Genomic DNA, 23,188 nt, shown 5'->3' on the forward strand with positions numbered 1-23,188 from the left:
ATTTATAAGTTTCAGTTGGAAATCAAATGTACTTTGGGTTTCCTTTGTTTATCAGAAATATTACCTGTTAGCACTATTTCTCAAGAGTGCAAGTTTTTCCCCTCAAAGCTACAATTAAACTGAGACCATGCATTACAATAATAATAATAATAATAATAATAATAATAATAATAATAATAATAATAGTAGTAGTAGTAGTAGTAGTAGTAGTAGTAGTAATAATAATGTTTGCTGTTGCTAGACAATAAACTTGGCATACTAAGTAAAAACACAAGAGGTGGGGGGGTGAATAAATGATTATTGGAACCAAATGCAGGTGAAGAGGATGTCTTAAGTTTCTGGCTCTCATTAAAACTGTCAACACCAACAGCGATCATGTGCCAACAAGGGCAGGGAAGACATTACAAAACGAGGGGCTGCAGATGAACATGAAAGCAATAAAAGTGTGATTCTAGTAGTACTATGGCTTGAAATTTATTTCAGTCATTCTTATGCCCATCGATGAATATTTGGTGCTGTCAGAATACGTAAGCATAGCAATATTGTTAAGAAACCATTGCATTTTTAAAAACGCTGGCAACCACTTTGAATCGCATCTCTTTCTACCAATGTCATGCAATTGCCGTTTACATGCAGTTATCAATAATAAATTTGACATAAAAGTGGCAGTGTGTTATATCTAGAAATGGAATGTCCTATATACTGTACAGCTTTTATTAGGGTTGGGTGCTTGTGTAACAAGATATGGCTGCTCCCTTCTGCCAGCCCCCTGCGTGCCCAAGGAATTTGCTTTTATGCAATTATGTGAGCAAAGTAAACATTATAACTCCAACCTTACACTTCCCTATCACCTCTAAGGATATAGTATCAGCTGGTCTAAATTGGAACTTGGGACTCCTTGAGTAGTAGAAGTAGTAGTAGTAGTAGTAGTAGTAGTAGTAATATTTATACCCTACCCATCTGACTGGGTTGCCCCAGCCACTCTGGGCAGCTTCCAACATATACAGAAACATATTAAAACATTAAACTTTTTTTTTTTTAAAAAAAACTTCCCTATACAAGGCTGCCTTTAGATGTCTTCTAAAAATTTGTATAGTTACTTATCTCCTTGGCTTGGGGGGGGGGTCGCATAACTTCACACCCACCAGCATTTTTCTGATGAAAATAGAGACGTCCTAAAGAGAAGCGGGATATTCCGAGATAAAATCAGAAACTGGGATGGCTTCTCTAAATCTGGGACTGTCCCTGGAAAATTGGGACACCTGGAGAGTCTAACCTAGTCAGACTCACTACTAGCTCCCTCCCCTCCCCTCCCGTCTTCTTCCTTCCCAACAGATTCTCATACAGAGGTTCTCTAGACATGTTTCTCCATGTGTGTTGCTCTCTCAAATAACTGCATTAATTCTTTGGTCATACCAAAATCCTTTACTTCCACTATGTTCTCTTCTACCTTGGACAGTACTCTGAAAAATAGTACTCTGTCTTCCAAACTCCACCCAGTCAGTTGTTTTTAACCTATAGGTTCAAAGGAGTGCAGTGGAAACTGATATCACTCATTGTTCTGAATTCTGGGATGCCAGCTACACCCCTTGCCTTCATATTTGTTGTCCCCTACTCAGTACCGGCAAGCTCTGAGATTCATCGTATTAACTGTCTGATGATTTGTAGGGTTTTGGGGTGGGTGTGTTTTTTTTAACTACAACCAACTGGTATGTTCCAGGTTATGGAAGCCAACATCAATGAAGTCAAGATCAACGAGGCCCGTGAGCATTACCGCCCAGTAGCAGCAAGAGCCTCGCTTCTCTACTTCCTCATGGATGAGCTGAAGAAAATCAATCCAATGTATCAGTTCTCACTCAAGGTTACTATTCAGGAAGAAATCAATATGGGGGTTTTTGTGCCGCTGTTTTAATCTAGCATCACTATTGGCTTACAAGCTTGTCTGTCTCCTCTCACAGGCATTTAATGTTGTATTTCACAAAGCGGTGCAACAAGCAGAACCTTCCAACAATGTGAAAGAGAGGGTCAACAACCTGATCGACTGTGTAACCTACTCTACTTTTATTTATATCAGTCGCGGGCTATTTGAGAGAGACAAGCTTACTGTCACAGCCCAAGTAGCTTTCCAGGTAGGCTGGTTTTCTTAGGCAGTGTGCAGACAATAGAAGAAGTTAGAGCCACTGTCGTCCATGCTGAGATGGGGCGGGGGAGGACTTGTGTTCCTCCAAATGTTGTTGGCCTCCAAGTCCCATCAACCCAGCTAGCATGGACGGTGGTCATGGGATTTGTAGTCCAGCTGCTTCTGGAGGGCCCCATTTCCCCATCCCTGGTGCACATGGCTATTTTGGAATGTATTTCAATGTTTCAGGTGTCAACCTGATCCCAAGCCTTTTAGGAGTGTAGGGCAGGGATCAGCAACCTTTTTCAGTCCACCGTCCCTCAGACCATGTGGTAGGCTGGACTATATTTGGGGGGGGGGGTGAACAAATCCCTATGCCCCACAAATAACCCAGAGATGCATTTTAAATAAAAGGACACATTCTACTCATGTAAAAACACACTGATTCCCAGACCGCCCACAGGCTGGATTGAGAAGGTGATTGGGGTGCATCCAGCCCCCGGGCCTTAGTTTGCCTACCCCTGGTGTAGAGTGTCTCGTGAAGGTTACCCAGCAGTGCTAGCCATTGTTGTTGTTGTTGTTCAGTCGTTCAGTCGTGTCCGACTCTTCGTGACCCCATGGACCAGAGCATGCCAGGCATCCCTATCCTCCACTGCCTCCCGCAGTTTGGCCAAACATACAGGCTAGCCATACAGGGCAACAAATCTTCTATCTCCTTCATGTCGGTGCATTGACCTAACTTAACTAAGGTACCTGTCAGCATTTCTGCTTCTCACACACTTTGGACAGTAAAATCTTTTTGTGCTCAAGGCCGCCATTCAGGCTTATTTCTGTCATGGGCCCTGGTCTCTTGACCAAAGTTTTATTCCACAGCTTTTGGGGTGATCACCTTCACCATGCATGCAGAGTCCGTTCCCCCTCCCCCCCCCCCCAAAAAAAATTGAGCTCACTAACAGTAAACAAACACATTTATGAGATTTAGGCCCACATCAGCACAGCTATACCTCACCACTATGAGGCTCGCAGAATCAGAGTTATGCAACACAGAGAACTTTTGCAAGTTAGCAAGTATAATGCCTCTTTCTTTTTGGTTGTGCTGCATCTGCTGTTGTTGTGCACTGAATAAATTTGGGCCTGCTTTCCATACATATTTTTCTGTAGCACAGAGGCAGCTGATCCCAACCCTTTTATTGCATATTATTTATCTTTGGACCAGAGAGCTAGCTAATGCTCATAGATGCCTTACATCGTGCTATAATCTTTTCCCCTTCTATTATCTAATACTGAATATAAATCAGACACATGCCATGTTAAGGTTAGGAACAGATGGCACTTCTATTACACGAAGAACAAATGAGGGTGAAAGAGCAGCAAAGTTGTTGGGGAACCTAAAAAAAAACTTCCCTTTTTAGCTTACCAGGATCTATTGTGTCACCCTCTTGTTATTACACTTGGCTGCAGCTCTGTATTGTTATAGAAGAGATGTTACAAGCTGAAGAAAAAAGATGCTATCCTTAAAATCCTTTGCTGGGTTTTAGCAGGGTTTTCCCCCCCATCCCAACAAAACAGTAGGAAGCATTAGAAAATGCCGGCAAGGTATCACAATCTAAGAAGTCCTCCCCACTTCCTCAGATAGATTTAACTGCAGTCCTATAATGACATGGGTGCCTTCCTTTAAAAATAATAATAATAATAATTTAAACATGCTTATCTGTATGCCTGGGATAATAAAGCTGTCTCAAGAGAGTCCCTTTAGAACCCTGAGATTAAAGCTAGAAAGGAGCTTTTACCGAAATTCCTTCAAGGCCGCTCAAATATTCAGTGTTTACCGTTCACATAATATTTGCTGTTTATGTCTCATTCTTTGTCGCCAGCTTTCCCTCTCCCCTCAAAACATTTCAAAGAAAACGATTGGGTTTAAAAAAAAGAAAAAAAGAAATAGCGTTTCCCTCACCCATGCTCAGTGTACACCTTCTGTACCGACCACCACAGCCCTTTCCGCAAATGGCATGTGTCATGATAGATTTGAAGACGGAGATGAAAGCAAGAGTACTCTGAATAGTCTAATTTGTTTGAAGGAAATAAAGCTCTTGTAAGGCATTCCCAAGAGGACCCTCCTCCCTGTGACTGGTTTTTCTTCTTCCTCCTCTTTTTCTTTTTTGAAGCAGTGTGTAATCTGGTGCATTTCAAAAGCGAAGCATCTCCTATTCAGAAGTAGCTGCGGAAGTCTTGCTTGCTTTTCCTGGGAACAATGAAATCCGTCATAAATGCCCCTGTGCCCCTTCCATGTCCCCATTCCATTTGTTTCAAAGGGCAGCTGCACTCAGCAGCCAATCATCGTGTTCCGTTCATTTTCCATTTTGATTGCTGGCATTTGTGCAGCTACTTTGACTTTCCTCAACATGTTCCAAAAGTACGTTGCAAATGTTGATGCAGAAATGATGTTGCCCTTTCATGGAGCACTTTTTTAAACCACCGAAGACCATTTAGGAGGCTGATCTTGCTTTGTAATAATGGAGAGTTGCCACCAGAAACTTTTGCATGCTTTGAATAAATCTTCAAAATGCTGCAGTCAGAAACAAAGAAAAGAAAAGAAAGTTCTTTAACATGACTGGACTTGAGCTATAAATACAGAAGTTAAAGCGAGAAAGCACCAGTGCAAGCATAGAAGAGACCTCTAAATGATTTTTGAATTATGGTGCTGGAGGAGACTCTTGAGAATCCCATGAACTGCAAGGAGATCAAACCTATCCATTCTGAAGGAAATCAGCCCTGAGTGCTCACTGGAAGGACTGATCCTGAAGCTGAGGCTCCAATTTTTTGGCCACCTCATGAGAAGAGAAGACTCCATGGAAAAGACCCTGATGCTGGGAAAGATTGAGGGTACGACAGAAGACGAGATGGTTGGACGGTGTTCTCAAGGCTACCAACATGATTCTGACCAAACTGCGGGAGGCAGTGAAAGACAGACGTGCCTGGCATGCTCTGGTCCATGGGGTCACGAAGAGTCGGACACGACTGAACGACTGAACAACAACAATTAAATGATTAGAGAGCACTGGAGACCTCTAGATGCATGATGTCATTATTATTATTATTATTATTATTATTATTATTATTATTATTATTATTATTATTTTCAAATTGGATCATCCTTCGCACTGTAAAGACACAACACTCCATGCTCTGTAGCTCCCCAGATACTATCAAATCACATTGCAAAAGAAGATCTAGATGGTATAGGGCACAAAATATATTTTGTGGTAGCACTGAAGATTTTATTTGAAATATATTGGGCCTAATGAATATTATTCTGCACACCTAGAGCTTTTCTGTCCTTTTTATAGTACCCCAAAGCATCACATTGGCTTTAGCCAGTGTGGTCCAATAAGAAAGGCTCTTTTTCTTTACAGATGCCTTACCTACATTCCAGCATATGTACCATCATCCATTCTTCTATACTCTCAATACAATGCATCAGTCTATAACAGGCATAGGCAAACTCGGCCCTCCAGATGTTTTGGGACTACAATTCCCATCATCCCTGACCACTGGTCCTGTTAGCTAGGGATGGTGGGAGTTGTAGTCCCAAAACATCTGGAGGGCCGAGTTTGCCTATGCCTGGCCTATAATGTGGCCACACTAGGAATACTGGGTTCTGCTCTTCTCACTGTATCTCAAGGGTGATATTGCCGAACGGGGAAAGTTTAAGAAAATGCAAGCAAAATTATCACGGGTCTGGAACAACTCCCCTGTGAGGAAGGCTCAGAACAAATGGGACTTTCCAATTTAGAAAAGAAAAAGGCAACCAAAGGATGTTGGTTTGTAAAATTACACATTATGTAGAGAAAGTAGGCAAAGGGATGTTTTTCTCCTGTCGTGATACTTGAACTCAGGATTATCCAATGAATCTGAATGTTGGGAGATTCCAGGTGGATGAAAAGGGGCATTTCTTCACCCAATGCATAGTTAGACTATGGTGTCCATTCTGACAAGATATAGGGATGCAGTAATAATGGGTAGTGCGGGATGCGGGTGGCGCTGTGGGTTACACCACAGAGCCTAGGGCTTGGTGATCAGAAGGTCGGTGGTTCGAATCCCCGCGATGGGGTGAGCTCCCATTGCTCCGTCTCAGCTCCTGCCCACCTAGCAGTTTGAAAGCACATCAAAGTGCAAGTCGATAAATAGATACCGCTTCGGCGGGAAGATAAACGGCGTTTCTGTGCGCTGCTCTGGTTCGCCAGAAGCAGCTTTGTCATGCTGGCCACATGACCCGGAAGCTGTACGCCGGCTCCCTTGGCCAGTAAAGCGGGATGAGCGCCGCAACCCCAGAGTCATAGATGACTGGACCTAATGGTCAGGGGTCCCTTTACCTTTAATAGTGGGTAGTACAAGTGGGGAGAGTGCTGGGTGCTAATTATGTCCTGCTTTTTATGGGCTTCCCATTGACAGTAGGCTGGACTAGATTAACCTTGGCCTGATCCTGCAGAGTGCTTCTTAAATTCTTAATCCACAGGCTTATTATGAGTCAACACAGTTCCCTCACCTATCTTCTCGTAAATTCCTTACATTGCCTGGTCTTTAAAATAAGCCTTTGCCCAAACGATAATGCAATCCTGCTTTGCCTCTGTTTTCTGTTCCATCCTCAGAGGATTATGCTAGGAATCAGCCATGTCTTTAGCTCTTGCAAGACTGGTATTTTTTAGAAATAAATGACCAAGGGTGGGGGAAAACCAGACTGAGGCCATGGCAGAGACTGTGGCAGAATTGGAATCCCCCTGTGGCAAGTGCCTGCTATTTGTAGTGGAAGGGAAGTTCCCATAGGCACAGGCAGTGTAAGGACGCTTAGTGGTTGCTCATGAGTAACGTGCCAAAGCAAAGAACTTCTAAAAACTAAGTTCTTTATTGTGAAAGCTATGTACAGTGGAGCAAAGTTTCAAACGTCCATCTCAATGCTCAGCAGAGTCCAGGAATGAAGTCTTCCAGTTTTTCTTCCAGCAAAAAAGCCGCGGGATTCTAAATCCCCTCCTCCTTCTCCCATGTCCTTCCTGTAACCGACCACAGAGCGTGGGAACCTGACCCCTATCCCCGCTTTTCCTGCGGTGCTGAGGCTCTCTGACCCCTTCTGAGCCCCTGCATCGCCTTCCTGGCTCCACCTCTCCTTCCCCGCTTGAGGAATGTGAGCTTCCGCTTGAGGAAGGGGAGGGGGAGCTCGTAAACAGCGGACGTGGATCCCTGTACTCTAAATGCTCCCGCGACGCCGGCCACCGAAGGGAGGGGGTTTTCCTGACAGGCAGATTCCCATTGGGACCATGGCAGGGACAAAGGATTAATGCTCTCTGCCCTCTTACATCAGCTATTCATAAAAAAAAAAATCAGTCACACAAGGGCTAAAGATGTGAATAATATTATATCTGAGGCCAATTTTATATGGTACTTTTCCCAGCATGGAAACAATTAAGCAGCATAGATAAAATATAGCACATAACACACTTCTGAGATTTCACATGTTTGGAGATACTTGAGAAGCTTCATGTCCATTTTAAACTGGCCTTCCCCCCCCCCCCGACTTTTTCTCTGACATTAAAAAAAATACTTTTCAAATTATTTGTTTTTAGCTCTTGCTTATGAATAAGGAGATTGATGCCCATGACCTAGATTTCCTTCTGAGATTTAATATTGACCACAGTTATAACAGCCCTCTGGATTTCCTCTCCAATTCCACCTGGAGCGCAATTAAGGTGCAGTATGCATGCAACTCAAAACGTTTTGCATATTTTGAAGGATGGGAGAGCTTGCCATCCAAAGTGTTGTTTTTTTAAAAAAAAAAATACTCAATGCTTTTGGCTTCTCATTTAGACAATGAGCTTCATGGATGAATTTCGTGGCTTGGATAAAGACATAGAAGGATCTCCAAAGCGATGGAAAAAAGTGGTGGAGTCAGAATGTCCCGAGAAAGAGAAGTTTCCACAAGAATGGAAGACCAAAAGTTCCCTCCAGAAACTGATTATGATGAGAGCCTTGAGGCCAGATCGGATGACATACGCTGTCAGGTTGGATTATGTATACTAACTGTTAGGATGAATTGAGGAGCAGATCTGTGGGCTGTGCTTGATTTTGAGCAAATGCAAGACATGATGAAATGCTGTGCTGTTGAGAGAATGTCTTTCTTTATAGCTTGGAAATGCTATTTTCCCCCGAGGCATTATTATCTGCAACTCTTCATTGTAGGAACTTTGTTGAGGAGAAACTTGGAAGCAAATATGCAGAGGGACGTAAAACTGACTTTGCAAAATTGTTTCAAGAGAGCGGGCCTGCTTTGCCAATAATTTTCATTTTATCTCCCGGAGTTGACCCACTGAAAGATGTGGAATCTTTAGGTAAGGCTGTTTATTTTCATTTGTTAAGTAAACGTCTTTATTACTGCGTGAGAACTTGGGACTGCTGGCTCTGTTACAGCAGCACCATAGAAAAGCAAACTTTCGTAACAGTGTAGGAACATAGGAAGTTGCCTTGTCCTGAGTCCGACCGCTGAGTCCATCTAGCTCAGCATTGTTCTTGTTGTGGGTAGCAGTGGCTCTCCAGGGTTTCAAGCAGGGACTCTTTCCCAGCCTTATCTAGAGACGGCGGGAGAGCCTAAGGCTTGCCAATCAGAAGGTTGGTAGTTCGAATCCCCACGGCGGGGTGAGCTCCTGTTGCTCGGTCCCAGCTCCTGCCAACCTAGCAGTTCAAAAGCACGTCAAAGTGCAAGTAGATAAATAGGTACCGCTCCGGCAGGAAGGTAAACGGCGTTTCTGTGCGCTGCTCTGGTTCGCCAGAAGCAGCTTAGTCATGCTGGCCACATGACCCAAAAGCTGTCTGCGGACAAACCCCAGCTCCCTTGGCCTATAGAGTGAGATGAGCACCGCAACCCCAGAGTCGTTCACGACTGGACCTAATAGTCAGGGGTACCTTTACCTTTACCTAACATGTGTGTTGTTAGGCAAAATTGCATGCAGACATGTATGTAAGGATAAATGTGCACTAAACGGCATTTGAGGACTTAAAAAATAAATGTTGCCAGCCGGGCTGGGAATGTGAAGAACTAAATATTGGAGAAATGAGAAAAACTGAAAAGGTTAGATGGGTGTAAAGTGTCAGATTCAGACTGGAAGGGGATATGGAGGGAGCATCTTTCAAGAAGCTATCAGCATCAATAAGGGCAGGCATAGGCAAACTCAGCCCTCCAGAAGTTTTAGGACTACAACTCCCATCACCCCTAGCTAACAGGACCAGTGGTCAGGGATGATGGGAATTGTAGTACCAAAACATCTGGAGGGCCGGGTTTGCCTATGCCTGAATAAGGGTGACAGCATTGCTCCTATGTAATGAAATTTTGAGACCTGGTCTTTAAAAAAAATAATAATTCTAAAACAGCAGCATAGTTCTGAAAAAACCCTTCTTATCCATCCGCATGTGTTTCAAGGTATTGCAGCAGAAATTGATAATGATCCTCCTGGCAGCCAGTATGAAGATATCCTGTGGCTGGAAGGCATCCTAAGAGCTCTCTTTGCAAAGCGGGCAGCCTTGCCTTTGTCACATGACACTGGCTGAGGCATAGCAGATTAGCGAAAGGGCTGGTAGAACATGCTGCATTTGAAGCTACATTTATATCTTTTAGAAATGCTGATTCTAATGGTAATAGGCCACCATCTGCTCATGACTTGTTCCGGAAGGATGCAGTAGCATAGCAGAGATTTGTACCGGCATAAACCTGATGTCTTGTCAGTGCTGGTTTGCACTTTCAAAGGTGCACAAGTTATGTCTTTATGCCAATCACCTACAGAATGCAAATGCTGTCTTTGTTATGGGTAGTGTTTATGGTTTATATTTTAACATTTATTTGTTGTTGTTGTTTTTTTTTTTAAAAAAAAGCACATTAAAATATTTGATGTTTGCACTAAATTTGCTTTTCATTACCTATAATGCAGTTTTGTACAGACAGGATACCTTCCTTGATTTTAGTTTTGCATAATTTAGGCACTTACCTTAGTGTACCAGCAACCACAATGGGGCTTACTTCTAAGGAGGCGTTTATAGGAATGCAGTGTTAGATAGACGTCAATAGACATGCCCTCACTTCAGTGTGTTGGAGAAGGCAACACATATGTAATTTTTGAAATCCTTATGGAGCCTAAGGAGTTGACTTATACTAAGGAAGGCCATTGGTCTGTTGAAGTATCATCTACTTCAGAGATTTTTGTGTTCCAGCCACCATAACCAATGATCAAGCATAATGGGGAGTTGTATTCCAATGATCTCTGAAGGGCATCAGGCATCATGAGGTTTACTCAGGCCACAACTCTTTACTGTCTTTGGGCAAGAGGGCCTTTCCCAGCCTGAGAGGAGCCAGGGACTGAACCTAGGACATTTTTGCATGTAAATCACTGAACTATGGACCTTGCTCTTTCTCAAAGTGGTATCTGAAGGAGTTTCTCCATTCCCATCGTTCAGCCCGGACACTGAGGTCCAACTCTGAGGGCCTTCTGGCGGTTCCCTCACTGCAAGAAGTGAGGTTACAAGGAACCAGGCAGAGGGCCTTCTCGGTAGTGGCACCCACCTGTGAACTGGCCGCCAATCAGATGTTAAACCGATAAACAACCATTTGACTTTTAGAAGACATCTGAAGGCAGCCAGTAGTTCAGGGAAGTTTTTAATGGTTGTTTTGTTGTGTTGTTGTTGTTTTTAATATTTTGTTGGGAGCCACCCAGTCAGATGGGCAGAATTAGTAATAATAATAATAATAATAATAATAATAATAATAATAATAATCTTAAAGGTATCTCTTTATTCTTTAAAATCATAACAAAACAACCATCATCAAACATTAACTAACATAATTGCATACACTCATTACATAATAGCATACATACATTACATTACATTCATACCTTCAACCATCATACTTATACACATTTATTCTTACCTATCTTACAATGCTTCATATCATGCAGTCTCTAAACTTCCAATTATCCTTTTTGTATTTTTTGTACTTAATTTCTTTAACATAGCATAACATACAGTTGTAGTTCTCTTTCTTTACTCTTACAGTCTTCTCATGTTCTCCCATTGATTTCTTAAGGTTCAATCTAAATCTGCTTTTAGGATTTCGGTTAAACCACTCTCTATTAGATATTCTTTAAATACCCTCCATTCTCTCCAAACTTCTTGGTTCATCTGTCCTCTTATTTTGCCCGTTGTTTTGGCTAACTGTAAGTATTCGATCATTAGGTTTTGCCAATCAGCTATAGATGGTATAACCTTGCTTTTCCAATTTCTAGCCACTAGCATTCTCGCTGCTGTGGTGCCATACATACATAATATTCTTTTCTCTTTTTTGATCTCATCTGGCAAAATACTTATTAGGAACATTTCTGGTCTTTTTTTGAAATTGATTTTTGTCATTTTTTTAAGTTCTTCATAAATCTGATTCCAGTAATTGTTTATTGCTGTACATGACCACCACATGTGTTTATAAGACCCATTTTCATTTCCACACCTCCAACACAATGGGGATCCATTCCTATACATTTTAACTATTTTTTCTGGGGTGAGGTGCCACCTATACATCATTTTCAGTGTGTGTTCTTTTAGGTTGTAACAGGCGGTAAACTTTAAATCCACCCGCCACAATCTTTCCCACTGTTCCATTAATATATTATACCCGAAGTCCTGCGCCCACCTCACCATCACAGATTTTACCTCCTCCTCTTTTAAATCCCATTCTAACAGTATATTGTAGATCTGTGAGATATGTTTCCCCTTGCTTTGGAGTACTTCTTTCTCGAATCTAGATTTTTCTTTAGCCAAACCATTTTTTTTATCTATTATAAACCTTTGATAGATTTGAAAGTACTGCAGCCAATCGTTTAAGTGTTCCTTAATTTCTTCGTATTTTTTCAAATATAATTCATTCTCTTTTTCCTCTAGTAACATTCGATAGGTGGCTCTTCCTCCCTCCATATTCGTTTTTTTTATTGTTATGACCTCTATAGGTGATGTCCAAAGTGGAATTTTTGGTTCTAGAATTCCTTTGTATTTTGTCCAAATTAAATATAATGATTAATAATAATAATAATAATAATACATATTGTATAATCTTGTCATCATGTTACTGCATCCAGCAACAAGCAAAAGTCCGAGCCTTCTGACGTTTAAAGTTAGAAATTTGAAAATTGTGGCGTTCGTATAGAAGAAGCGAGAGAGAATGCAGGATACAATCTGCCACCAATTGAACTTGATAGGAAACGCTCCTGTGGGTTGTGGGAAGCATGGATTGCAACAAAACTGTGTGTGCACCCCTTAGAATAAGGGATGGGGGTTTAGTTAAATTCTCCTCTGTGCAACATATTATTATTTTTTCCAAAAAGCACATGCTCTCTAGCATTTCCTGGAGGTGTATTGTTCTGTTTAGGGAACAAGCTTGGCTTTACCATTGATTCGGGGAAGCTTCACAACGTGTCTCTGGGTCAAGGGCAGGAGGCCATAGCTGAGATGGCTCTGGAAAAGGCATCGAAAGAAGGCCACTGGGTTATCCTCCAAGTAAGTCTAATCCCTTCATTGCACCGATTTTGCAATATAGTGCTGTCCGTTGATTTAAAAAATAATGTATGCACAGCTCAGATTGTAGCAGCTTCCTCTTAAGGCTCTTCTCCAAACAAGGGCACATGGGTGGGGAGGGAACATATCACTTAACCTTTAGGTGTGTGTATTTGCATAGCCCATAGCAGCATTAATTTCAGTATTAAAATACGAGCAACTGCTTTGTGTGTCAGGGAGGGTTATCGAGATACTTTCTCTAACATTCCCTATCTGATTTACTAATTTATTATCTTCTTTTTTTATATACTCTTTTAGTCGATATATGTGTAGAAGAATGTATTGTTGCTCTTTATAATCAGATGAATAGATACAAACAGAGAAGATTGCGGTCATTATTGTGCTAAATAGATGAATTTGAGGTGTTGTGGTGGGCTGGGTTTCTTTCTCTTTTTTTAGCACCCTCAAAATATTGTGCTTCGACAAACTGCTTTGTTTGGCTCGTTATCAATAAAATGTTTCGTATTTCAAATCAATAGCTCACTGGGAAGCCTCTTTTCTTCTTCCCTGTAGAATATTCATCTTGTTGCAAAGTGGCTTGACACATTAGAGGAATTGCTGGAGAAGTACAGTGAAGGAAGTCACTCAGCCTACCGTGTTTATATGAGTGTTGAACCTGCCCCCACCCCTAAAGAGCATGTAATTCCACAGGGAATCTTGGAAAACTCTATTAAAATAACCAATGAACCACCAACCGGGATGCTGGCTAATCTTCACGCTGCATTGGATAATTTTGACCAGGCAAGTAAAAATATCACTTGAATGGATCAGCCACAAAAATTAGATTATTCAACATATTATTTTGAAACCACATGATTGTTGAAGAGAGCTGCTGCAGATTATAAAATGGAGTATACCCTCACTCTCCTCAATAGTGTTGGAAAACCTAGATTGACAAATTTATTTACAAAAATAGTTCTCTGGCATAAATGCATTCATATCCCTACTGTGTGCAGCTAAGTACTGCCATTGGTCTAAGCTGCTTTTGGAAAAAAAATATTCTTTGCAGGGTGGGCTATACTATTTGTGCAGTGTTTTGTAAATTACTGGTACTCTGATGCTGAGACTGTAGCACCAGCTTGACATAATTTATTTGAATTCACAGTAGAGACCTTGACTGAGAATATCTGACCATGAAAACTATATGAAGAAATAAAACTTGGGCTGCACACACACACACACACACACACACACACACACACTTTTTCTTTTGGCATTAAAATATCAAAGTATAGACAAGCCAAACAATTCAACGCACACTTGATTCACCACCACCAGCTAACTGGCATTTCCTTCGAGATGTTGACCTATAGATTTTGTTATAACTGTACCAATTGCTGGATTTATTTTTCTGAAATGGCTATTCTTCTTTTTAAGGGTTTTCAGGTTTCCTTAGATATATTTTGTACTCCCATATTAACATTTAAGTAGGCTTTTTGGGAAAGAATGAAATAGTTGCTGCGTGTGTGTGTGTGTGTGTGTGTGTGAGAGAGAGAGAGAGAGAGATAGAGAGAGAGAGAGAGAGAGAGAGAGAAAATGCCATGATCTATAAACTAAAAGGGCGAACATTTTGTCCGTGTCTTCTTCTGTCAGTTAAGTCATTCAGGTCTGTTCTTTCAGCTGTCAGAAATGTGTTGTCCATGCCTTGACACAGGGTCTCTTTCAGAAGAGGCGGGGAGGAAGAAACATTTGCCTGTTTTCTTTTGTACAGAACATTCTTGATCAGTGTACCCGTGAGCAGGAATTTAAGGCGATTCTGTTCCCCCTCTGCTACTTTCATGCCTGTGTGGCTGAGCGGCGGAAATTCGGACCTCAGGGCTGGAACAGGAAATACCCTTTCAGCAACGGGGACCTTACCATTTCGGTCAGCGTTCTGTACAATTACTTAGAAGGGAACTCACAGGTAGGATGGCATTTAATCAAACCCCATTTAAGGATCATCCCTTTGGTTAACATGCTGTGCTTGAACTCTCTTGTTCCCCCTGCACATGGGCAGTGCTCAGGTGGTTATTGTCTGTGTTGCAATGTGGTTTTTGAGGACAATTAGCACATTGCATGCCTTCCGTGAGCGTGGCGAACAGAATGCTGGCGGTTTCGTGACATACTGCTCTGAATCTGGTGACTGAGACGGATTTGGTCTTCGCTGAGGAAGGCAGTTGTGGCACTAACTCAAGTCTGCTTTCTGCCTTCACAGTTTTGTATGTGTGCCTGCTTGATTCCTTGCTTTAACATCTTGAGTATGTTTAAAGAAAAGGGAAAAAAAACCCACCTTATTGGTTCTCAGGTACCCTGGGAAGATCTACGTTACTTGTTTGGAGAGATTATGTATGGCGGTCATATTACAGACGATTGGGATAGGCGGCTGTGCTGTACTTACCTGGAAGAATATATGCAGCCCTATCAGGTAATAAGAGCTTAACAATTGTACAATGCGTTTCCTGAGTTAGAGCTCCCCCTACTGGAAGCAGATGCCTTTTTTTCCCCCACCCCAAAGTATGTATATTCTTTGCTAATCACTGCATTGATCAAATAATATCTTCCTCCTCGTCCTTATTTATGACGGTAGACAGACAAGGGTGATAATGTGCAGATTTAGGTTCCTCGCAGTATCTGACACTCAAAATAAATCTACTTTGTAATTTTACAACAGCGCTGAAAGCAAAGTTACTTTATAATGTTACTTTATAATGTTACTTTATAATGTATAATCTGAAGAAGTGTGCATGCACACGAAAGCTCATACCAAGAACAAACGCAGTTGGTCTCTAAGGTGCTACTGGAAAGAATTTTCTATTTTGTTTATAATGTTTGTTTACCATACACTTATTTTACTGTGTAGTGAAAGAATGGCTTTTCCTACGATAGACTAGCATTCACCTATATATTGTAGCACTCAAACTAACATCTGGAATAACCTTGTATTTTAGACTGGACATTTTATCAGCTGTCCATTAATTAAACATCTCTATCTCTCTCTCTCTCTCTCTCTCTCTCCCCCCCCCCGATAATATCTCAGGACATGAAACAGGGGTGCCTAGTTCTTCCCTGTTCACGTAATTCCAAACTGCAATGATCAGCTGATTGCTCAGTTGTGATCACAGAGACATAATTACATTATTATATGGAAGCAAGCATATAAAGGGATATTGTCATTATTAATTATCATCTCAACTGATCAGTTCTTAGGTTTCAGCTTTGCTGGAGACTAGTAATCAAAGCATCACAGTTCTGAACCTCAAAAATGGAATCACTTCGTGCTTTTGCACCAAGGTCTAGGAGTCAGGTTTCTCTTCAAATTAGTGCACTCTTTCTGTACTGTAGTTTCGTTTGCTTTCAAGCACCGAGGATTAACAGACTTCGATTTAAATTCTGGAGAAACATCGCCACCCCCTCCACAACCTCAGATAAGGTGACAGGTAATTTTATTGTGCAAGATGCCTTACATTTTTTCATGGTAGAAAAAGTCCCGATCTCTTGATCAAATCTTGCAAAGTCAGAGGCAGTTAATTTCCCTCGATAATATTGAATCAAAATCTTCTCTTTCGTTATTCTAATCTAGTACAATTTATGCTTTAATTGCATTTCTCGGCCTCGTGGCCCTAAGGTTCCAGTCCAATGTACTGTCTACATGGCAGTGCTGGGAAGAAGAAATTATATAATTTGGGTCATTTATTTATTGTAAAATGATATCAAAAATATTCATTCTTAGCCCCTTGTTTTTGTTTCTGGTCGGAAAAGAAAAGAAAAGAAAGAATAATTTTGAAGAAAGCAAAGCATGTCCTATCCACAGTATATGTGCAGTCTCACAATCACTTCATATAGTCATGGTTTCTCTCAAAGAATCCTGGGAACCGTAGTTTGTGAAAGTCACAGAGTTATTGAGATGTCCCTATTCCCACCCCACCCCCACAGTTCGCAGAGATCCCTCGAAAGAGGAGTTGATAGTTAAATCACTCTGAGAATTATGCCCTGCAAGTGTCAGAGAGAGGGAGAGAGAGAGAGAGAGAGAGAGAGAGAGAGAGAGAGAGAGAGAGCCCAATAGTGCCTATTTGCTTATGCAATAATAATTCCGTTTCCTCTCCTCCCACTTGCACCCCCCCCCCAGGTGCCCCTCAAATGTGCTGCCCCAGGGCAAGGGGAGGAGAGATAGAGGAAGTCCCACTGACTGCATGGAAGACCACTCATGCAATGTTGGCTTCCACTCAAAATTATTCCTAAAATGGTTACTTTTTCTAAAAAACACCAAATGGTGTATTGTGAAAACTATTGCACCCCCCTTTTCTCTCTTCTGTGACTCTGATTCAAATAAGCACACACTCCTCTTGGCTGGGGCTGGAGGTGGGGGGACATGGACGTGTGCCTTCATCCTGGATGTTGTGCCTAATTAGAGTGCCCAGTTACACATTGCCAAAAATGAAGGACTCCATCACCGAAAGGGACACAATTTGCATGAAATTTGCACGCGCTGATTTATATTTATATTTCAAATAGACGACACTTTCAAATAGAGGGCAAGCAGGACACCTGGACACTCTAAGTCTGTTTGGGTTCTCCAGGCAAGCTTCGCAGTGTTGCCTCTTTCCACTCCAGCATCACTAGAACTCTGGGTAAAAAAGAAGAAACCACATTCTTCTAAACGTCCAAGGCAGCAACCACTCTGTTGCTGGTGATATATAGACTACTAATTCTTAAAGCTATTTGCTAACAAGTAGGGCATCGTATCAGCTATCACCTTTCCTTGTGTATCGGAGTCCTGCTTTCACGATATACCTGCTTCTTTATCCAATATACATTATAATCCTTAAGATTTACCAAACGTTCCTTATTATTCATATGCTGCCACCTTCCTAAAGCCAGATTGTTTAAGAAAGACATTCATGTGTTAGAACACTTCCAGTGGCAGATATGCCTAAGTCATAAACCTGAGAGTTTTCCTGAAAGCATGAGCTGCCAAATTTAAAGTTGGAAGCAATGGGTTTGGGATTTTAACACTTTGTTTTAATTTCATCCTTTTAAAATACAAGTGTTTTTTGTTTTTTTTAGGAACTGAGAAGTTTAAACACTTGAATGAAAACCAAAATGCACAACCCTTTAATAGAAGTCCTACATTTTGGCAGGTGCTTATTAATAATGTCTTCTCTTTTTTAAAAAAATACATTTTTATTAAGCTTTACATACCAAATTTAAATTCAAACACATCATTCACCTCCTCATTTAGGATTCTCTGAATCCCTTGACTTCCCTCCGCCTTTCCAGGGTTACCATTATCAATCCTTTCCCCCCGCCCCATCTGCTTATCTTATTTTCTCTGATTTGTTTAAAAATAATAATAATAATCCATTTTTCCATAGTTTTTCGTACATTACAAGCATTACTCGAATCCTGCCAAAGTTTTTAGTTGTTTTCTCTTAAGTACATTATAATATTTCCCATTCCTTCTTAAAAGATTTCTCTTCCTGGTTTCTGATTTTCCCAGTCACTTTCCCCATTTCGGAATAGTCCATCTTCATCAGCCATTCCTCTCTGGTTGGAATTTTATCTTCTTTCCATCTCTGGGCCAGTAATATCCTCGCTGATGTCGTCGCGTACATGAATAGTCATTTCTGCTCCCTTGGAATCTCTGTACCTAAAATGCCTAACAAAAAAAGCCTTTGGTTTTCCCCCACAAATGCAGTTTTAAACATTTTTTTTCAACTCATTGTAAATCATTTCCCAGAATGCTTTAGTTATCTTGCATGTCCACCACATAATAATGTTTTCTCGTCGCAGCTAAAGGGAGAGCCAGTGTGGTGTAGTGGTTAAGAGTGGTAGACTCGTAATCTGGTGAACCGGGTTCGCGTCTCCGCTCCTCCACATGCAGCTGCTGGGTGACCTTGGGCTAGTCACACTTCTCTGAAGTCTCTCAGCCCCACTCACCTCACAGAGTGTTTGTTGTGGGGGAGGAAGGGAAAGGAGAATGTTAGCCGCTTTGAGACTCCTTCGAGTAGTGATAAAGCGGGATATCAAATCCAAACTCCTCCTCTTCTTCTTCTTCTTCTTCTTCTTCTTCTTCTTCTTCTTCTTCTTCTTCTTCAGCTCGACTTAGGAAGATCAGGTCTGAGCATTTTCCCCTTGACACACACTTTCTAGGCTTTCCCCTTTTCCCCAGGGAAAATCAACTATTTAACTCTAAATCATCTGCCAAATACCTGATTGCTGTTTGCACCGATTTGAGCCACCAATAAGCTGTTTCCCCAGGGAGAAAAGTAGCAGGACCAGAGGAAGTGTGGTTCAGCCTTAAGTGAGGGGACTTAATAAAATCCAAAAGCCCCTGACTCCCCACAAATCATGGTCCACCCATAGCCTTCTAAAAGCAATAGTTAAGGGGACTGTCACAATAAGTAAGTATACAATGCCCTAACCCACACTGTCGGGGGACTGTCTGGATGAGGAGGAGTGGTGGGAGCTTCCTCTAGGTTTCCTCTAGGAAAATCTCAGAAGAGGAAGGCTCTGAGCCAGGGATGTGGTGGTGGGACACGGAAGACACGTCAGAGGATGGAGGCAGCAGGAGAATGGTTGGAGGCTGAACAAGCAACAGGCTTGCGTGAGAGAGAGGAAGAAGAGGCAGAAAGCACTGTAGACATAGGATAGGCAGCTGAGGAGGAGGTGGGGGTGGCTGAGGATGCAACGGGTTCACAGGAGCCTGCCAGTCCTACTGTATCCAGCTCGCCTCCTCCCTTGTCTTCAAGGGCACGGAGGGCTTTGCATTTAACAAAGCAGAGAGTGCATGGAGTTTAAGATTGCTGGGGAAACATCCAGATGGGGAGGAGACTTAGAGGCGCAGATGGTCAGTTCTGGCAGCTGCTTTACAGTTTTTCCATTTCTCTGTTTGTGTTCTGTTTCCTTGAATAAAGAGTAAACTTTACTGCTCACCTGCTGACCTGCAGCTGAACTGGTTCTGACATAACCCTCTGTCCCCACTCCACCCCCATTTCCTGTAATTTGGGCATCTAATGGGCTCATCCATACTTCCTTTTGTGCCATGTTTCAAGGCACAGGTCCACACTTTAAAGCTCTTTGTCTGAATCCCGTTTTTTTGTTTGCCTCCCGCGCTTCTCTGGCACAAAACCTGAACTGCCATTTGTTCCAATTCAGCATTAAAGAGCTGGTTTTCCTGGGAAGAGCAGGGGACCTATGCTTAGAAAGTGTGGTGCAAAAGGTGTGGACAACCCCTAGGTTGCTCTACAGCTGATTTGGGATGAAAACTGGAAGAGGACAAGTTGCCACCTTCCATGATGGCATTGCATTTCTTGCTTTGAACTGTGTCATCTGTGCTGCTCCTGCAACAGACCCCTCTCTCTTGTTTGAGCAAACAACTTTCAGTATTGGTATCGACTTGCGCCAAGCATGCCTTGCGGAGGTCAGGAATGCCTAATTAGCATGCCTGGCAGGATTAACCCTCCATCTGAAAGCCACCAAAATTATTCTCATACCACACAAACCTGATGCTGTCTCATTTTTCAAGATTTCAGGTTGTTTCCATTTGAAATGCTGAACTGCAGAAAGGAAGGTTAGAGAAAATTATCTTTGAGCAACGAACCCCACATTATTTTGAGGTTCCAGCATTTCCCGTTATCATTATCCTTCTTGTTATCATTGCTGCTGCTGCTGTTGTTGCCCACATTGCTGCATTATTTTGGCAGGTTGATAATTATTTTACAACTGTGTGGACTCTGCCGTAATTTAACATCCCACAGCAGCGTTTCGAAAGCATCAACTAGCATTGTGAATGTCAAGTCAATACAACCCGGCATAAATAAATAAATATACTCCCACGTGCCTGTTGTTTTTAAACTTGAGCTTGTGCTAAATATTTGCTTAGTGGATTTTGAGATGCAGCTGAAGCAGAACTCATGAACCTACGGCAGTGCATTAAACAATTGTCATACTGTTCCATAAAAGACCTTGTTTGGCTCACGGCAAGTCATTTGAAACAGAAATCATTATTATGAAACAGCAATTCTATTTTATTTTATGGGAGCAGATTGATTTGTCAAATAGACAATGCATGTATTTTGGTAATAGTCTAAAAGAAGAAATCTTGCCTGTTTTATTTTAAAAATCCTTATGCCATTACACACTTTCATTTCAATAAAAGATAGCATTTTCTAAAATGCTCCTGTAAATTGCTTCATTTAGTAAAATTGCCACGTGGAATAATAATGTTACACCAGAGAGCGGCACTTTGTAATTTGGAAGAAATAACATTTTTCTTTTTCTTTTTTTTTCTTTGCTTTTGGAGGGGAAAAAACCCTCATCTTTTTAGTTCTAAATGAAATTTTCCTTTCTGTTATTTGCTAACATGCGACTAACCTGTGTTTCAGCAAAATGCACAGGAATGTCAGCACCTGTGAGATATAAAAGAGCTAATTAAAATATCGAGCAAATGAGATCAGTATTCAACAATCTTCTAAAATGTTATAAAAGTCTTGTCATTCTCAGCAATGACTCCATAAACAGAACAATTTGATTTATAGCTAGGCAAGCTCCTTATACTTGATAGCAGGGCATGATTAATGTGTGTTTGTGCTTTTTTTTATATAGTTTGATCGGAAACTGGCCCTTGCTCCTGGCTTTGTAGTGCCTTCGAACCTGGATTACCAAGGTTACCACAAATACATTGATGAAATGCTTCCCCCCGAAAGCCCAGTCCATTATGGCCTCCATCCCAACGCAGAGATCGAATTCTTGACAGTGACTTCAAACAACCTGTTCCATTCTCTGCTTGAGCTACAATCCCAAGACTCCATCACTGGGGAAGGGGCATCACAGACCGTGGAAGAAAAGGTGAGTTTTTAAGTGGTAGACCCGTAATCTGGGGAACCGGGTTCGCGTCTCCGCTCCTCCACATGCAGCTGCTGGGTGACCTTGGGCTAGTCCGGGGGTCAGCAACCTGCGGCTCCGGAGCCGCATGCGGCTCTCTGACAGGTCTCCCGCGGCTCCGGCATGCCCCCTTTCAATGCCCTTTCAATAATAATTAAATGGTTAGCGGCAAAAAAAAGGGGGCCAAAAAAACCATGAATAATCCGCATCAACGTTGAACAGCTGGGTGGTCTTTCTCAGCCCTCTCGGGGTTCCCGAGGACAGAGCCAAGATTGATGTCCACCTTGACCACTCCCAGAGAGAGGAAGCGACTTCTTCACACCAATAAGTGTGTGGGGAGGGCTGAGCTTTTACCACCTCGGCGTGCCGATTGGCAGGACAGATCGCCCGCCTTGGCGCATAGGCTCGGAGCCGGGGCCTTACCGCCGAGGTAGCCACTGAGGATGAAGGCGCGAGGCGGGCACGGGAGAGCGACGCTTCGTCCGGCCAATGAGCCGCCACGATGCCTGTTCCTGTTTGAGGGGAACGTGCCAATGAGGGTGGCGTTAGGGCGGGGAGAAAAAGGAGCTGGGCTTTGCGAGTTATCGAGAGAGAGAGAGAGAGAGAGAGAGAGAGAGAAAAGAGTCGGGATAATAAAGGCGGCGGGAGGTGGCGGCGGCGATTGGAGCGGCCCCTGTCGGGCGGAATCCTTTTCAAAGCAGCCACGCGGAGGGCGGAGCAGGCGGGCCAGGCGTCGCCGTGACGGGAGGGGGGTGATGGTCGCAGACAGGATGAAGTAGAGCTGCTTTGGGGCGGCAGCGGCGAAAACGTCCGGGCTGCTTCAGAAACCTCCGCCAACCGGTGCTTCGCCAGCGCTCACTGCGGGCGGTGTACATGCTCAACGACGGCCCCAAGGGCGGCTCGGGGGCCCGGAGCCCCGAGGGCCCGGAGCCCCGAGGCCGGCACGCTGCAGTGCCTGGCGCGATTCCCCCCCCTCAAACCTGTTTTTGGCTTTTTGCCTTGCTCTCCCACCCCCCTCTCTCTTTTTCTTCCTCCCCTCCTTTTTTAATCCAAGGGGAGAAATCCCATTTTTAAAACAAACAAACAAACGAAAAACAAACAAACACCCCCCACAGCTGCTGCAGCCACTCTATTTGAATTTTTATTATTACCCTTTTCTCCCTCTATCCCCCCTTTTTCTTTTCTCTTCCCCTTTTGTTTTTGTTTTCAAAAAAAGGAAAAAGAAGAAAAAGATTTCCCCCTTTATTTTTATTTTTTAAACTACTACATATTTTTAATAGATATCCTCCCCACCCCACCCCACCCCCAATTTATATTTTTCCACCCCACTTTTCCATTCCCACCCCACTTTTTCTTTCTTTATTAGTTTGCTTGCCAACCTATCTTAGAGGGGGAAGCCCTCTCTCCCACCCACCACACCCTCCCCAAACAACTTTGAGCTGAACCCCCAAAAACGGGGGTAGATCACTGCTGAAAGTAGATCACAGTTTCTTGGGAGTTGGCCACCCCTGGTATAAGACATGTAGCTAGAATAAAAAATTTTAAAAACCAAGCAAATAATTGTAATAA

At 42.5% G+C, this 23,188-nt stretch overlaps 1 protein-coding gene across 1 annotated transcript in view; it reads left to right on the top strand.

Annotated features, from left to right (window-relative positions):
- LOC117057138 (dynein heavy chain 11, axonemal-like) overlaps positions 1-23,188 on the top strand; it is a 205,127-nt gene that overhangs the window by 162,632 nt on the left and 19,307 nt on the right. The window contains exons 53-62 of the mRNA XM_033167945.1: positions 1,721-1,861; positions 1,959-2,129; positions 7,738-7,860; positions 7,979-8,172; positions 8,351-8,507; positions 12,581-12,700; positions 13,271-13,498; positions 14,469-14,660; positions 15,042-15,161; positions 21,341-21,583. Coding sequence (XP_033023836.1) covers positions 1,721-1,861; positions 1,959-2,129; positions 7,738-7,860; positions 7,979-8,172; positions 8,351-8,507; positions 12,581-12,700; positions 13,271-13,498; positions 14,469-14,660; positions 15,042-15,161; positions 21,341-21,583 — 1,689 coding nt within the window. The remainder of the gene's footprint in view (positions 1-1,720; positions 1,862-1,958; positions 2,130-7,737; positions 7,861-7,978; positions 8,173-8,350; positions 8,508-12,580; positions 12,701-13,270; positions 13,499-14,468; positions 14,661-15,041; positions 15,162-21,340; positions 21,584-23,188) is intronic.

Source organism: Lacerta agilis, chromosome 1 (assembly GCF_009819535.1).
Source record: "Lacerta agilis isolate rLacAgi1 chromosome 1, rLacAgi1.pri, whole genome shotgun sequence".
Taxonomy (NCBI): domain Eukaryota; kingdom Metazoa; phylum Chordata; class Lepidosauria; order Squamata; family Lacertidae; genus Lacerta; species Lacerta agilis.